At 38.7% G+C, this 18,149-nt stretch overlaps 1 protein-coding gene across 3 annotated transcripts in view; it reads left to right on the forward strand.

Annotated features, from left to right (window-relative positions):
* Positions 1 to 18,149, forward strand: part of vps50 (VPS50 EARP/GARPII complex subunit) — a 152,075-nt gene that overhangs the window by 74,242 nt on the left and 59,684 nt on the right. For 2 of the 3 annotated variants that reach the window (XM_053613102.1, XM_053613103.1), the window contains exons 14-16: positions 15,031 to 15,122; positions 15,214 to 15,308; positions 15,739 to 15,837. In XM_053613102.1, the coding sequence (XP_053469077.1) occupies positions 15,031 to 15,122; positions 15,214 to 15,308; positions 15,739 to 15,837 (286 nt within the window). Of the gene's footprint in view, positions 1 to 15,030; positions 15,123 to 15,213; positions 15,309 to 15,738; positions 15,838 to 17,013; positions 17,924 to 18,149 lie in introns of those variants that run through there. The other variant, XM_053613104.1, reaches the window with a different exon arrangement.

The following is an 18,149-nucleotide window of genomic DNA, read 5'->3' on the forward strand; positions in this document are numbered from 1 at the left end:
AAGCATCAGTATTTGGCAGTTGTACAACCTTGAATATAGAGGTCACTGTAGATAGCAGGTGGAACATTTATTTTTGTTCTGATGTCTGTGAGATTATTAGGAACATGTGTTAACCACTGTATATGAGTGAAGAACAAGCCAGTTCCATGAGGAGATTCCTATCTGAAAAGAAATCTTTATTTATTGTGGACTTCAGGTTAGTCATTTAACCCTGCCTGCGACTCTCATAACCATCATTTGTTCACTGGAGCATGGAGCTCCATTTTGGTGTGCTGGTCTGAGAAAACCCTTCACATTGTGAACTTTTGACATTATCCACCATATATATATATATAGTTGTGAGAACTCCACACGTTCCTGAACTGAAATGTTTCTCATTTGCATTTTACTCAACTATGAGTAGGCTTATAGCTTTTTAACATCTGGTTACCTGCAAAAATGGAAAAGGAGGGAAAATACGTTTAACGATTTCATTCCAGCCGTGCCACAGGAGCATCATGGGCGTTTTGACAGCTGGTGTCTCAATACAAATTGAGTTGATTGTGTTTCACAGCTTAATCAAAGCCTGGCATTCTCTCGGTGAGGAAATCACACTTAGCTAGCACGGTTTTAGTCATCTTTAGGCAGACGCCATGCTGCGTTTTAAACTCTCTACTTACCCAACACGATCTTCTCTCTAAACAAGTCTATGACTACAAAAAAATGTATTAATCTGAGGACCCCTGCATTAGTGGGCACGCTCACATTACTTGCATGTATAATGGCAGACACTTATGTGACCACCACGTTTAAAAATACACGTACACAGAAGTACAAACCATTCCTTAATGGGTTAAAAAAAACAAAAAAAAAAACATGTAAAATGAAAGTTTGGCCAAAATATAAATTTAGCACCAGTGCTCAGTGGAAAAATGAGATGCTTTGGATGCTTAACAAGTCTTGGTTGATTGATTACATATGAGGTAAGGTGGGGGAATATGTAATTATGTAAATTTTGTTATAGGCCACACTGTTGATTTAAAGATGACAGGAACTGATGGTGTGTCTTACTAATGACTGCTTTACTCACAATCTAGCAGGAATGTAAATAATTACTATGCTGTGTCTTTGTGCTCATTCTTTACAGCTCTTTCATTGTCCAAGAAAACACAGCAGCAGATGTTACAAAGAACTAGTATGTACTGGTTCTCCGTAATCTGCAGAAAGTAAAGCGAAAGGGTGTGGATATACAGAGCCGAGCTGTCAGGCCACGGCTTATCTGATATAAGCTCGGGATTCTTGCTTGTGTCGTGATTTAGATCACCTGGCACAGATAGATGAGCAGAGCAGCAATAAGGTTCTAAGGTAGTTTTAAGGCTCTGCATTTTCAAATTCTGCCTCCTCAAAACTTTCCTCAGCAAGGAAATTGAAGCAATCTTTATTGTTTTCTCATAAAACATATTACATTCCTGACTGTGTAGTTTCCTTCGTTTCCTTTTTGTGGCCTCGGGTGCACAATCTGATGAATGTTGGTTGAAACTATGCAAATACACTGTGATTAGGACCTACATGCTAACAAAGCCTTTTCGTATTTAAAATTCTCACAGACACCTGTTGGTTTAGTCACTACTAAACCAGGATAAAGTTCATTAAAGGGATTTTTTTATTATTATTTTGCAATAGAACAAGTTTTGTGAGTTTTGTCTAGATATATTAAAAAAAAAACAAAAAAAAAAACAACAACAACTTTGTACATTTAGCCAAATCTTTCATAATTGTGGTAAAGCTAAATTTAATTAAATCACTCATGTGTAAATTATTTTCTACCCATTTTTTTAATGTGAAAATAAAAATGACCATTATGGGAGTGTACAACGAAAAGTTTTTTTATATATAAAGTTTTTTATATATATATTTTAATGAACCTTATTACCCAACCATCATTTTACATTTACATTTATGGCATTTGGCGGATTCTCTTATCCAGAGTGACTTACATTTCTCTCATTTATACAACTGAGCAGTCAAGGGTTAAGGGTTAAGGGCCTTGCCCAAGGGCCCAACAGTGGTAACTTGGCAGTGCTGGGGCTTGAACTCCTGACCTTCTGATCAGTATGCAGAGCCTTTAACCACCAAGCCACCACTTCCCCATCTTTAATGCAAACTGATTGCTGTGACTTACTACCGCTGTGTCTCAATTCGCCTGCCGTCCATCCTAAATAGTTTCTGAGATTAGAATTAGTGAGTCCAAAATCGTAGTATGTTGAAATGAGTATCCCAGAGGTACCTGGATGATTTTGAAAATGTGGATCCGTGGACACTTTTTCAGATAATATCGCCCACAACTCCTTTAAGTGAGGGCGGAGGAGTTCACTGAATTCGGGGCATAACGCATTTAGAGCGGTGTAAATGAAATGTGGAAAAATAACTCGAGGAATATTGAATGAAGAAAAGCTGAAATGCAAGAAGGAATTTGTTTGCAGTGACAATGTGTGTAACTAGGCAACAATGTTTTCTTCCGTTACGTGACGTGATATAGTATGTCCCAGTACTTGCATAATCTTTTGCTACACTCTCAAAAGTATACTCAAAAGAGTGCATACTTTTAGTGCATAGTATAAGTAGACGAATTTTGACGCAGTATATAATTGTTTGTTTGAGGCTTGTGTCCACACAAGGTAAGCTTCATGAGCCAATACTTAAAGCATGCTTTGCTCCTTTGGAAAGTGAAGTAAACTCTATTGTTCTGTGTTTTATTCTTAGCTAGTGCTTCATTTCAGCTGGCACAAAACAATAAAAATGAACACTTCCTGGAGTGTCTCCATACTTAAGAAAAAGGCCTGAGAAACTTTTTTTTCCCCCACAGGATGTAGTTGTATATTTTTAGTAACATGTCTGTTTGGTCAGGATATACAGTATATTACCTTGGGTTATTTATACAAGTCATTTTATATTACATAAAAGGTGACCTAATCTTTCCAGACACTTGAAGTGCAGTGCATATAAATATTGATATAACCGATTTGGACAGGACTAAAATTACAGAGATCCCTGGGTAATATCCCGAAGTAATCCTCGGAATACTCGGTTAAGGGGACTTTGTTAAGGATTATTAATTCCTGTCTACACTAATGAAGGAAAGCACTGTAAATGGAAATGCATTAATAAAAAAAAAAGTCATTCCACTTGTCTTTTGAGGCCTTGCAGAGAGGCGTAATGGTACCGAAACACAATTTTAAAGTCTCCATGGAAATGCTCATCGTGTGCAGCGAAATCAAAAAAAACGTCCTGCAAGGAGAGACAAAAGACAACCGATGCAACATATTGCAGACATGCAGAACTCACATGGATTTGGCATCTGAGGCGTTTTAACACGTTTTCTTTTCCCCAGAAAAATCACTGAGCATTCTTGAAAATCACCGAGCAATGTAGATTAGATTTATTATCATCAGTAATAACGATGAAGTAAATATTTAATTGTGGCGATGAGGTTGTTTGCCTTTGCTTTCGCTTTGGACGTAGAAAACCAAGACATGGAAAGTGGCGTATCGCATGACGTACTAGTGATTTATTCGTATTTTAGCAATGAAATATATTTTCAATTAATAATGTCATGAATCTCCTTGAATTCAGTCAGTAAGAAGATAAAAATTTTCACTGGCACTTTGTCCTCCATGCTCGTTTTCCTTGCTTGCGCCCCACCTTTTGACTTGGTCAGGAAGCATCTCTGCACTTTTCTGAAAGGCCGCATGTCTCTTATGCGGCCGCTTTGTATAGGATTACATGGGAAATGTGCACTGAAAGTTGAAAAAAAAAAGTGTGAAAGCACCCTAAATCGGCATCTAAACTCGGGTGGCTCAAAATGGTCCATCTGTAGACTCCCTTAGGAATTTTACTCCGTGTATGAATTTTTGGCCATCTGTATCGAATTGTTCAGCCTCTGCGAGTCTCGTTATCATGAACATACAGTGTCTGTGTTGTTTTTTTTTTTAACCTAAAGCACACAAAGGCAAATCAGAAAGGGCATGTTTAGAAAGTTCGAGTCTGTAGATATGGTTGTACAGACCTCCTGTCTTCCTGTTTTGTTGACTTTAAAACCTTAAAGTGATGTCGCAGCCTTAAAAATGATCCGAATTTCAGAACAGCAACAGTGATTTTAATCAAATGAAGTGTGCCTGGTCAAGGAAATCGTCTATTTGGTTCTTTCTTTTTCCTTTTTTTTCTTTTCTTTGTCTGTGAATTCCTAAAGCAGTTTTAGGAATCCTTTCTGAAAGGCAAGCCATGTTGTTCTGAATAGAGCCTTTAACGGTTCATACATAAGGGTTTTAGACTTAACCTTATATATATATGTATATATGTGTATAATACTATTATTATTATTATTATTATTTTATCCCTGGGATTCACGATGGTGCAACAGAAAAACATTGCCAGGATCATCAGAAGAGTGCACGTTCAAATCCTAATGATGCTAAGGGAGCAAAATTGGCCATGCTCTCTGTGTAAGAGGGATGGCACCTCCCCTGTCAATCACTGCTCATGTATGCGGAAGAGGGTAGATGACACTATCCTTCGAGTGTGTTACGCTGCCCTGTGATGCAGCATGAGCATCAGTTCGGAGAGATTAGCAGTTTAGCGGTGTTAATTTCAATTCATCCCAGTGACTCGAATCTTTTGATTCCGTTCACCAAAAAGAGTCGTTCGCTTCGGTGAATCCTTTCACCGGTTACACAATTGAACCAGTAGGTAGCACTAGGGAGTGTCTGAGATATTATGAGTAAGTCATTGTTTCATTCACTCGATACATTCATTTTAAAATGCCAAGTCTTCAAGAGATCATTTCTACGATTATGTTTTATTAAAATTGGCATGTCCAATCCACAAGAAGGTGCGGTGAATTTATTTTCAAGAAAGACTTTTCAGTCAGTGCAGGCTAGTTTTGCAAGAGAGTGGTCATGGATAAAGATAAGAATGTAATAATAATAAAAAAAATGTTTTTATATATACGTATATGGAGAGTTTTTAACGTCATATCGCTATATTAATTTTAAAAAATCTGTCATTTTTACACGTTCATGTATAGCGACTTATGCTGCGAACAACCAATTTGTGTATAGCGGATTATGCTATGAAAGACACAACAGCAACGCATACAGCTTGTCTAAGTGTGCCGTACACTTTTCAAATACGCTGTTCCGACCCTCTTTCTCTTCTTGTTGAAAAGGTGGAAAACACAATGAACGACATGCTTATATCAGCTGAGCCGACATCGGTGACTCAGCAGATCCAGATCGATACATCCAAGCAGTGATATTCTCCTTCACTCTAATGTACTGTAGTCTTTAAAAAGCTGCCAAAGCAGTCATGTGTTTTACACGCGTGGGACTTATGTGAACGAGAAATACGAGTCAGAACATGGAAGTGAACGAGAACGGTTTGTTTACTTGAAAGATTTGTTCAAAAACACGGATTCGTTCACGAATGAAACACCACTAATGCAGTTTGATGGCTTGACCTGTATCAAAGGAAGCTGACTGGTGAGGTGACCAAAATTGGACAGACAAGTAGAGGTTAAAAATCACCTTTGCATTAATGGTTTAAAAAAGAGTAGGAGGAGCTGTCCATCAAACCTTTTCAGCAGGTAGTAAACATCAAGAGTGATAGATGAAAGGACACGTTTTATTGTTGTGTGTGCAAATAAAATGGTGGTGCTTCAAGTGAGAGGAGAGTGTTTCCTTTTTTAAATAGAATGGCATTGTTTAATGGAAAATATCGCTTTATAAAGCATGTACGGGTAAGACGTATATTCAACATGAATTGTAAGCTATTATGTGCTACTCCTCAGAGCTTACGAGCGGTACACTTACATTACTCATTTCTATTCATTCACACATCTCTGCTGACCGATCACTGAGGGCTGGCCAGTATAAATGCTTCACTTTTGAAGAGCAGTGTTTTTAAAATGATGCACTCCAACGCATCCAAAGTGCCTTTCCAACACTGGAAGCTTTTTCAAAAGGAAGCCTGAATTAGGCTTTACTTTGTAGCTACTGATACTGGTTTTATGTTGAAATATCAATTCGAAGCCACTGTTACCTTAATTTAATGATTATCTATTAAGTCTTTTTCATTTGAGAGATTTCTGATTTTTTTTTTTTTCTTCTAGCTGGTGTAACTTGGGCAGGACAGAGTAGATTGGGAGTAGATGACTTGAGGTAATACCATGTTCTAATCAGAATTTGCTCTCTTTCCTGCTCACTCCGCCTCTTTGTACCTGAGTGACCACGATTGAGATTGCATTTTTAACACCGTGTGCACATCATTTTTATACAGTAGTCTGTGATTGATTATAACACCTAAGCAACAGTAATATCAGAGTTCCTGGGCTATCATGACCTAATCATAGTCTTCAGCACTTGCTCTAAATGTCATGTGTTTGCCAAGTGGGCCATGTGGTTAATTAAACAGTAACTAAAGCATTAACTTGGATTCAAGAAACCATGGAGCAGCAGTCAAGAGCCTTATGTTAGCCTTAAGGTTATCTATAAGCTAGTGTTCTCCAAAACAATGACATCATTTACATTTAGAAGGTATATGCATTCAAAATGTACAGTCTCTCTCTTCTACCAATACGGATCAACGGATTTTGATGACATCATTCTTTACTTCAGCTTCTCATCAGGTTTTCTGTCCAATCAAATGCTCTCTAGAATCTGAAGTGTCCCATCCCAAACATTATAAACATCACCTTGCCGAAGTTACAATGAATGAAATTACGAGAGAAATCATATCAGTAAGCACTGGTTGTAAATATGTCTTCGGCTGTTCGAATGCGCATGTTTTATTCAGTTTTCCAACCGTAAGTTGGTTAAGGAAATGGCTTGAATTCATTCACTTTGAAGAAGGAGGTATTTGTGCCATCTCGCGGCTTTGTGACCAGCATATTTCCATGGTACTAACTGTCAAGTACGGCTTAGCCCGGGCTGTGAGGTAAGCTAAATGTTATTGGCTATGTAACGAGGGGGAGGAGCCACTCATTATGTCCTGCCCTGACTTCCTGTTTCAACGGAAAATAACGCTGCACATTTCAAGCCGCTTCACGTAGCAGGGCTTAATTTGAATCTTTTCTGCACTGTCCCCTGTCCTGTGAGCCTTCATAGGAGGAATTTAGTGTAACTTTGACCAGCTTTTTCCAAAATGGTCTGACTGTATTGTCATTGGTCTTAGACCTCGACACTATTGATAGGTGGATGGATTTCATTCAAATTAATTTATTAGTGTCGTCATGCAGAATGAAATTATTTCAGAAGCAAATATACCCAGGATCATTTACAACTGATCAGTCAGTGGCTGGGGTGTGGTGTTCTTCTCACTCTCTCATTGATGGTGTGGAGAAAATAGAGAGAAGTGAAGATGGTGATGATTTTCTCAAACAAACCCATGGTTTTACAACTTTGTGTATAAATAGATTAATCCCAACGGTTATGGTCATAAATATAAACAATGCACTTTAGATTCTAATTTCCAGAAACCATTTTCTGAACTGTCTATCATAGGATTTGTGGCGTGCTACCTGTAATATCATAGCATTAGATTTTTATCATGATTTCTGCCTTGTGCTTCTGAAAAAGCTGAATTTTAATAGCGCACACTTGGGTATGCGTGTGCGTGCAAAACATTGAGTAATGCACCAATCCCATGTCAAATTGACAATTACACCTCTCGTTGCCTGCCAGTGCCTGCTGCATTTATCTCTGCCTTTGTTAAGTCTACTCCTCTCATTTGGCAGTGCTGTCAACAGGTAAATTGCCTTTGCTGGCCTGTGACTGACTTTGCTGTCTAATTTAGCACATCGCATAATCTGCAACAATGGCATGTTCAGAAAAAATCCCTGTCTGGTTAAAAGTGATATCCAATAAAATCCTCAGGATTAGCTGTTGAGGCTGTTTTCTGCAGGATTACCCACTGGAAGTGAAGATTGATGGTGTTTCTTGGATTGCGCTGTGGTGTTTTTATGAAGAGATCAGCAGGTCGTCTTTGGAACTGGAGAAAGAGAGTGAAGATATGGCTGAGGGTATAGTCGTCACTTGCTGTAAATTCTCCTTCAGATGACACGGTTAAGCCGTGTGCAAAGAGTTTTCTGTTTGACGACGACTTTACGTTTCTGCTATTTCCAATTTCACTTCTGCATTCATTTTGTTCTTTCCACAACAGAAGAAGCCGTTTTGGATTAACCACAGTATTTTACTGCAAAGTTTTTAATCTAATAATCTCAAACCTTGCACTGTTACATCCATGCTAATGAAGATTGTTGGGTTTCCTTCTCTAATATCCTATATTCATGAAGATGGAGAGGGAGGTGGTTTGGTTTCATTTCTGTCCAATCAACCTTTTCTCCCATTTTTGTCTCATTTCAGAAAGTGTTTTGAGTACAGGGTTGAATTTTTGAATGATTTCAGTTTTCTCATGAATGAGGTCATTTTTTTTTTTTTTTTTTTTGTCTTAGGTTTTGTTTTTCTGCTGAAAATTTCAGTTTACATGCAGTTATATACAATACAAAATACATTTCTGTATGTTAATGTTAGGTCAGTATGTGATTTCAGTGTTTGGCTGCATCACATTTTTTTAAACTAAAGTTTAGATTATGTATTGAATTTAATTATGTATATGAATTATACCTTATGAAATGTTATTACATTTACATGGCATTGCATTTATGGCATTTGGCAGATGCCCTTATCCAGAGTGACTTACATTTATCTCATTTTTTTAAAATACAACTGGGCAGTTGAGGGTTAAGGGCATTGCTCAAGGGCCCAGCAGTGGCAGCTTCGCAGTGCTGGGATTTGAACTCACGGCGGCCTTACTTTACTTTCTTCTGATCCAGTTATGTTCAAAACTTAAAACGTATAACTCAAACTAACCGATATTAATTCATTATCACCATACAATTACATTACATTTCAATTGCATTTGTCTGATATGTAGAAACACTTATTTCTTTTCTGGTACTAGCTCTATACATGTGTGCATTTGGCTCAGTTCCATGGCTGAAAGTCAACAGACAAACTGTTCTTTAATTCCCGGGAGCCTAATTTTATAAAGCCTGTTGTGTTTGTACTCACGAACAAACTTAATAGCAGAAGGTCTTTGACTGTTGCATAACACAGACTGAGTCGTATCTCTCTCGCATCTCCCCCCCCTGCATGTGTGTAAATATGGAGCGATTGCACCACTTTAATAAATGCTAATTTTAAAACCAATCTGGGGAAAGGGGCTTCATGCACACTAATCTTATTTCACCAGGCTAATAAACTTGAATATATACAGTGGGAATGCATGTTTATTATAGTCTAACTGTGTAATAAAGACAATTTGCATGATCTATTTACTCACTCTTAGTGAGAACACCAAGTAAATGAAGCGCTGCACTCCAGCGAATGAATGACGGCGTGAATACGAGTGTGAAATAATGAATGAGCGAACAGAAACGCTTGACTTGCATAATAATAAATAAATAAGCCTTTTAAAAAAAAAAAAAAAATGCTAGTAAAAGAACGTAAAAAAGGTTGCTATACAGTAAAATAATGCATTTACCTAAGGCAACCACCATCCTGTAATAACCGCCATATAAACGACCATTTATAAAGAACTGTAGTTTGTCCGCTATAATTTTTATGCAGTATGTCGTTATAAAGTATTCTTATGAAATGCATTTAGTGGGAGACTCTTAAGGTTGTCACTGAGTGGGGAAAAAAAGACACATCTGTAGAATTATTAACACTGAACTGATGAGGAGTCATAGAAGGGAATCGTCTTATTCAGTCACAGGGGATCAGACCTTCTTTTTCTTCAAGTAGTTAACCTCACCACCCCAATCATTGCACCGACCTCTGACATGACATGCCCTCTTCTCTCAGGAGTTTAGAGAGTTTAGAATGATGAGTTTGATTTCATAAATGGCAAAAAAAAAAAAGAGTAGAGATTGAAAAAATTAGGTGAATTATAACTTTCGACTAGAGTATAATAAAGGTAGTCTATGTTTTCTACACACAGGCCCCAAAAGAATAGTGCCAATTTGTGTTGAATTAGTTTTGTGTGTGTTCTAAATGTTACTAAATGCTTTTAATAGCAAGGATGAGTTTGGATCTTGGAGACTTCTCGAAATTTTAACGGAAACACATCACACACATGCGTAATTAGGCTGCGTTCACGCCATGTCAGAAATAACGTAATTACTAGATGGCGGCGTGGACGTTCTACTCGGAGCTGTTCACGTCTTCGGACTTGGAATTAAATGACTCCGTGTGAGTTGATTGTTGACAACTGCAAAATTACTTTAAACTGTATTGTATGTCTTTTTTTATTTATTTTCAGATTGATCTTGCATTATTAAGACATTTAATAATAGTCAATTATGCAAATTATTAGACTGAAATATTACAAGATAAGTACTTAACTACTGCTGAAGCCAGCCGTGATTGTAGATGGTGAGCGGTGTCAGGAAACGTTCAAATTACCACATGAATGCAAAATAGAGTGAAGACACAATTTTGTTCATAATGTTTAAAAAAAAACAACAAAAAAAACATTTTTATAGGCTTTTTGAATGCTTTTGGCATCAGAGTTAGAAACATGTGGCAGACACTTTTAACAAACTTTCTCATTGTTTTCAGAAACAATTTGAACAACTTTAAAACTTGAATAAAACAATCTGTTTTGCTTTTATTTTGTCCGTACCTGGTGGAAGCCTGCTTCCATAAATGTAATACCTGCCCTTCGGTCATACTAATTTACATAAGCAATTGTCATTTTATCACAGCGCTGATGAGAAATGAATCAATTTGCATATGCTCCACCCTATATCTGGCACTTTTAGGTAGTCCTGAACTGCATATTCATCAAGGCAACCATGCAAAACCGACTAGGTTTTATAGTTCAGGCGAGAAACACGATTCCCCATGGAAACTGTGACTATATCAGCTTGCACCTTTTTTGTGAGTCTTTTTAAGTTTGCACATTTTTCACTTAAATTCAGTTCAATTTCATCTGAATAGTGCTTTTAACACCGAGAACAGAAGGGGAGTCACCAATACAGAAAGTAGAATGTTTTTACACACGCAACCACTCTCATTGTGTTTACTTTCCATATGGAGATGGTCAAATTTGACTCTTACCCTTATGAAAAACTGTATTCGTCAACTTATTATAGCAGTGTGAGACACAGACAGATGCAGACAGGCACCTTCCCTCCCTGTTTCTATTTTTCTCTCTCTCTTCCCGACAGCCGTGACTCATGGTGTCATTTGTTGAAATAATCTCTCGATAGTGGCGCATGCTTAATTTAAAAAAAGGAGCACACTTGAGTAGGTAGATATACATATAGATGTAGTTTCTATTAAAATCCTCCAGGAAGCATGTGTGAGCTCATGGCTGTAATCACTGTCCTTACTTTAGGGACTTGGTGTGTTTTCTCGTGTATCCGTTGGAATCGAACCGAACCCGGTTTCCTCTTTGGGGTCGTATGTTCAAACAGGTAAGAACACAGCAGTCGCACTCAGGTGTCGACCAAAACAACCAGTCCAGGATCAAAAGAGAGGTGGTTCTCTCTAGCGTGGTTCCATTGCGGTGAGAAATTGATTGATTCAGTTCTGACTGCAAGAAAGGAACCGAATATGTCGTCCGGTTTGTCTTGCGAGCAAAATCGTTCTTTAAGTGTGAGCTGCTCGACTGAGCTGTAAGACGCAAACTCGGCCAAAGGACAGAGCTGGAGTGAGGAACTTGACAAAGAGTTCAAGGTGTTGACTTGGCCTTCAAATTCCCCACAACTCTATCCGATCGAGCATATGTGGGATGTGCTGGACAGACTAGTCCACGGATCCACGGAGGCCCCACCTCGCAACTTACAGGACTTAAAGTGCACCTGTTATGGTTTTTCAAATATTACCTTTCACGTAGTGTGTTATGTAGCTGTTTGTGAACGTAAAAACGTCTGCAAAGTTTCAAAAAATCAAAGCGCACGACAAACGGAGTTATTGACTCCCAGAAGAAGGAACCGATTCTGAACAGCTGAAACGAGTCGTCAGTATTTCCAGACTTACTTCCTGTACTAACCTACGCAGGTTTGTAACAAAAAGCCCCGCCTCTGGTCTTAATTTTTTTTTCAGACCGAGCTGAAACTCCTTATGGTAGTGGGCGTTTCCTTTTCGACACACGCTGACAGCATTAAACCAATCACAACAGACTGGGACATCTGACCAATCAGAGCAGAGTATGCTCTCTGAAAGGAGAAGTTTCGAATGAATCCTTAAAAATGGATCAATTAACGAGTCGTTTGTGACACTGGGGGGGGGGGAGGTAATGCTGAAATTTAAATTATGAGCACATTAAAGTGTTTTTTGACCTTGGATGCATGTAAATCTATTGTAAAACAAAATTAGGCATGTTTCAAAACCATAATAGGTGTGCTTTAAAGGATCTGCTGCTAACGTCTTGGTATCAGATACCACAGCACACCTTCAGAGGTCTTGTGGAGTCCACGACTCGACAGGTCAGAGCTGTTTTGGAGGCACATGGGGGACCTACACAATGTTAGGCAGGTGGCTTTAATGTTATCGCTGATCGGTGTAGTTTCCAACAATGAGATCAGACCCCTTAAACGATAACACCTTAATAAATAAACAGGACGAGTCTCACCTGTTGTGCAGTTTGTGTTTTTTATTGGGTTGTATCTGTTTCTGGAACTCTGTGTCCAGTTGAGCTGACCTGTCCTCTGTCTGAAAATTCCAGCTGTGCATTTAATGTGTGTGTGTGTGAGAGAGAGAGAGAGCGAGAGAGAGCGAGAGCAAGCTGCCAAGGATATTTTCCTTGCTTTCAGTTTGTTCCCCTGAAGCTTTACATAGCAAAGAGCCAGGAGCTCTCTGATTAAGCTCCAGTCAGCTGGTGCTTTCAGCATTAATGGTGATGCAAAGAGCACTTTGGGCATTTTCAGCATCACTGCAGGGCTCGTCTGTGAGGGTTATACCGTCGGATTTAAAACCGAGAAGCCTCACCATGCAAAATGTCTTTAAATGTTGTTAAGGAAGTCTTTCCCCTAAGCAGAACTTTACATAACATGTTTGTTTATTCAGTACCAGAGATGTACTTCCTTACAGATAATATAATACTATACAACAGCAGCTGTGGCTACTCCCAGGAAACTACTCCGAGATAAGCACTTAAGGCGCTTTTTTCATGTTTTTATTCCAGTCTTGACCTCTTTTGCGTCCACACTGTTTGCACTGAGGTTGCATGGAGTCCCGCTTAACCAAGATTAGAGCATGCTACTTAGTTTATTTATAAAAGCTTTCCTTCATCTCATACTTCCTTTCTCATAATCCCAATATTTTCATGTCACCCGGTTCCTATGCCAACTAATCATATGCTTTTGTGCTTCATTATAATTGCATAAGATCTCAGAGCACGGTGAACTTGCCTCTCAATTGTGATGTTTTTTTTTTTGTTTTTTTTTTTAAGTGAACAAACTGAATTGAGGTTGTACAAGCAGTTGTTTAAATGCAGGACTGTAATCCCGGGATTCTGCTTGGCACATGCACGGAAAAAATGTTCTACCAAATTTCTTTTCCTGTGTGTGGTTTGGTCGTGTTTTCTACCTCTGTGACTCACTGATGAAATTGTCCATGAATGATGGAGAGTTTATAAAACATGCATGCTGTGTCCAAGTAAAAGGTCACCGAGGGCCTGGAGCTACGTCCACCTGGCGTCAGCACTGGAGCATGTTGGGAATCTTATGTTAGACAAAGCTCAGGCCTACATACAGCACTGGCTTGTGTATAGTGCAGGGCTGTCCTTATTTTGGGAATAAATATGCGACGGCCCATCAAAAAAAAAAACCCAAAAAAACGGTTAAATGTTGGGATAGCTGAGTTCTGGAGAAATGATGCGAAATCTGGTTTTGATCAGAAACTTTGGTTTCTGCTAGTAAAATACTTTGGCATCTTTACGGTAAGAAAGCATGAACACAGTTTACCAAGCTGCCATTGAAATGCTGTAATTTAGGTTACTTTCTGAAAGTTATTTCCCACTGTGAACGTACAATTCTTTCAGATGTGCCACTAATTTCCTGTTTTTCTATAAGTAGATAAGATTATAAATGTAGAAGCAGGCCGGGGGTCTTTCAGTGGAATTGAAATGAAATCTTAATAAAATCTTTCATTTTCTCCCTTTTCACTTTTCTTCCTTACATTGTAGTAAACTGTACACAACTTGAAATGGTTGTTGTATATTGTTGCGGTCTTTCCTAAGACATTTTGGACCCCTAGTCGGCAAGTAGAAGGATTCTGCAGGACATTTTACTTTTCCTGCCACCAAGACATTATTTCATTTCTATTTAGGACCGTTTTATTTATAATGGGTTGTTGTAGGGTACTTAAGGAAAGAAAGGTCTTCTCAGGCGTCCCTTTTTATTGCCAAACACTAAAGATCTGATACGGCTTCACGTCTCTGTGTAATGCTCATGAATATAGAGTGCTGTCACTAAAATCATGCTGCGCCTCTCTCTTATTCTGAGCTTGTCAGAGTAGAATGGCAGCTTTCCTGATGCTGAGTGGCAGCTGTGATCCTTTGCTTGTAATCAGCCTGGTGCAAGTCAGAGAATGGCATTGTCTGCTCCCATGTTATTAGCGAATAGCCCAAGCTGTGATTTTTTAGCATCAGGGTTATTACAGGTCTGCAGTAAAGTAGCAGGGGCCAGTCAGTGTATGCTGTAACGTGTGTTTGTGAGATGCTGTTTCTCATTTTTGACAGTAAGCTTGGATAATGCAATTTAATTAATTTCATTGTCTTCAATTTAAATAGTAGTAAGAATTGTAAGTGGGTGACACTTGATAGATTGGTTTTAGAATGCGTATTTATTTATTTATTTATTTATTTATTTATTTTCCTCACTCACTCATGAAGGTATTTGATGTTTACGTCTTGGCAAGATACTCTATATCAATAATTTAATTACAGTCATCTTTCATTAAGATTTTTTGGATGCTGTTCCTGCAGATGGTACTAGCGCCGAAGGCTCAGAGGAATCTACAGTGGGCCACAGCTATGTGAAGAAAAAGCTTGAACACGGCCTGAGCCGGATTTGGCAGGTCAGTAACGTGCTCGTGTTATGTTTTTTGCCACTTTTTCCGTTTTGTTCAGTAACTCTCTGATCACACCTACCTATTTTTCTATGGTCAGGACGTCCAGCTGAAAGTGAAAGCCTATTTACTGGGGACGGACATGTCCAACTTCAAGTACGATGACTTCATCGTGGTGCTGGACGTTATTAGCAGGTAGGAAGCTGTGTCCTCATTAGTGTTAATTGGTTTGGCACGAGGCCTGCCTGTCTGCTTGCGCCCAGTGTGTTTAACCCAGCAGTGAGGGAGGGTGCATAGGGCATCAATGAAACCACTTGTTCCAAAGCAAGGGAGAACTTCCATTCAGCCTCTTTACAAGGCATCTAATTAAAAGGCCGCTGAGTGTGTGGAGCCTTGGCTCTGTTTTGCTGACCGGCGTAACCCCTGCTCATGGGTCAGCAGCCAGAGCAATCGCATTGGTCGCATGTGCTATGAACAACTCTGTGGGCTTAATAAGCACTTGTAGTACTAAAACCTACTGTCAGCCATTACTGTTCATGTTTGTGTGCTAGCTCAGTTCAGTCCTCTTGTTCAGTTCAGTCCTCTTTTTTGTTTTTTAACTATGTCTTCTTGTCTGTGTCTCTAGGCTAATGCAGGTGGGAGAGGAGTTCTGTGGCAGCAAGTCTGAGGTGCTACAGGAGTCAATTAAGAGACAGAGTGTGAACTACTTTAAGAACTATCACAGGTGAGCTAGCCAAGCTATGGTCTTACCTGAATCTCTGCTCTCCTCAGTCAAGCATTCAGGTCTTAGGAATAACTGATGTCAGCAAGTGCATTATGTGTATGGTCCATAAACAATACTTTTGTTTTTGCTATACACTGATATTTACATCTAGATGTGTTTAAATAAATAAATAAATAAATAAATAAGAACATGGCACCTTCGGTGACCGACCACCCAATTTTTAGGTGAGCAAAAGTCACTTAAACCTAAAGTAAATAACACTTTATATTTGGTTGCATATCTCTTACTTGGAATAACTTCATCAAGTTGGCAATCCACTGACCTCACCAAACTGTGGCATTCTTTTTTGTGACGCTTTTCCATACTTGTACTCCAGCTTCTTCCAGTTGTTGTTTGTTTTGTAAGGTTTCTTTCTTCAGTCTCCTTCAGGAGGTGAAATGCATGCTCAATTGGGTCAAAGTCTGGTGATTGACTTGGCCAGTCTAAAACCTTCCACCTTTCCCCCTGATAAAGCCTTTTGCTGTCTCACTGTCGTATTGCATCCCACTGCAGACCGAATGTTTCTGTAGACTTCCGAATCTATTCTGCTGCTACCATCATGAGTTACATCAGCAATAAAGATTAGTGAGCCTGTTCCAGAGTGGTGACTCATGACAGGACCCTGAACTGTGTAATGTCTAAGACTGGCTGCTAGCTCTATTACAAGGTCTATGGTTCACTTGTAACGATTTCTAACTGTGCAGGTCATTCTCAATAATACAAACATGAATGCTCTCCCAGTTTTCTCCCAGAGTTGACTTCACTTCAGTACACAGTTACACAGCTCATCAGGGGCTGATTATGTAAAGCTGATTTATTAGGTTGATTTAATTTAATAAAGGGTTTGGTACCAGTGTAATTGGTGTGACCACTGGACGGTTCAGATTGACAGTTTTTGGGATCACTGAGGTTATGTAAATATACAGCCTTCACTATATTACCTTCAGATGAAAGAGCACGAGCAGTGTGGGCTTCATCCCTGTTTTTCCCTGCTGACACTGGCAGCACTGTTCAGATACTTTTTACTAGCGGAGAGGGAGCGTTTTAGATCTTTTGTTATTATTTTACAATCCCTGCAGATCTTTCAAGTCCTGCGGTGGCATTTTTAAGAATGATAAACTGTCATCTCTTACTCAGATTACTGTCAGAAGCATCGATAGAGGACACATATGGCAGATAGAGACACTTATGGCGGAAATGACAAAAAGTCTTCCAAGAACGTGTGCGTCTTTTCATTACATTTCTTTGACATTTGTTGATTCACATACTCCTTGGCAGCAAGAGTAATTCACATCATTTTTTACATAGGTACCTTTACAGTAGGTGTATCCAAACAGATAACTGTGCATGTCAATGCAGATCATATACAGCTGGTTTTTGTGTGACATTTCTACAAAAATACGACTTGTACATGTTCTCTTCAACTTCTTTTTTTTTTTTCCTTTTTTTTTTTTGTTCCTGTACAGCTGTGTAAGCAGCTGGGCGACTGTTTCTTTCTTTCCAGAGACCAAGCAGCTGAGGGACATCTCTTGTCGGTTGTTGTGTTGATTGATAACAAACTAAGACTCCTAATAGATAACACAGTCACATTTTCTTTTAATGGACTGACCTACAACGAGATTTTCAAACCCTGTTGACCGGAAAAATCGCACAATAACTCACTTAGCAGCGAGAGGGATGAGATGAAGAGAAATGTAAGAATTCGTTGTAAATAAATACATACATAAATAAATAAATAAATAAATAAAATGTAAATATGCCAATGCATTATTATGAAATTACAAACCTTTTTTTCCTTTGTTTCTTTCTTTCTTTCTTTTTTTTTTTTTTAAGCACAGCTGTATTTCTCATGTATTTTGATAGGTGCCATTGTTATTCTTAGCATGATTAGCAAAGACAAGAACAGATCTGTATAACAAACGGCATGCACCAAGCAGGAATGCACCGGGCAGGTCAGACCAGTTGGTGTTTGTTTGTTTGTTTTACATAAATTAACTGACGGTTTTTTGACAGTAAGAAATGGTGTAAGCTGACAAACAGAAGCAGCGACATTCTAAAGTCAGCATAATGACTGCAGTAAAAAAAAAAAAAAAAAAAGAAAACCTCCTGTCATTACACAGAGAGGCACACAACTTCTATCCAGCAATAACCTGCCTGTAAAGATCACATCTTTGTATACGGATGCAAAAGAATTCTTGATGCATGCACTAGAATTTACTTACATATCAGGACAACGTCCAAACGTTCATGAAATGCGCTGTACTCCACTGAGT

Source organism: Ictalurus furcatus, chromosome 24 (assembly GCF_023375685.1).
Source record: "Ictalurus furcatus strain D&B chromosome 24, Billie_1.0, whole genome shotgun sequence".
Lineage (NCBI taxonomy): Eukaryota > Metazoa > Chordata > Actinopteri > Siluriformes > Ictaluridae > Ictalurus > Ictalurus furcatus.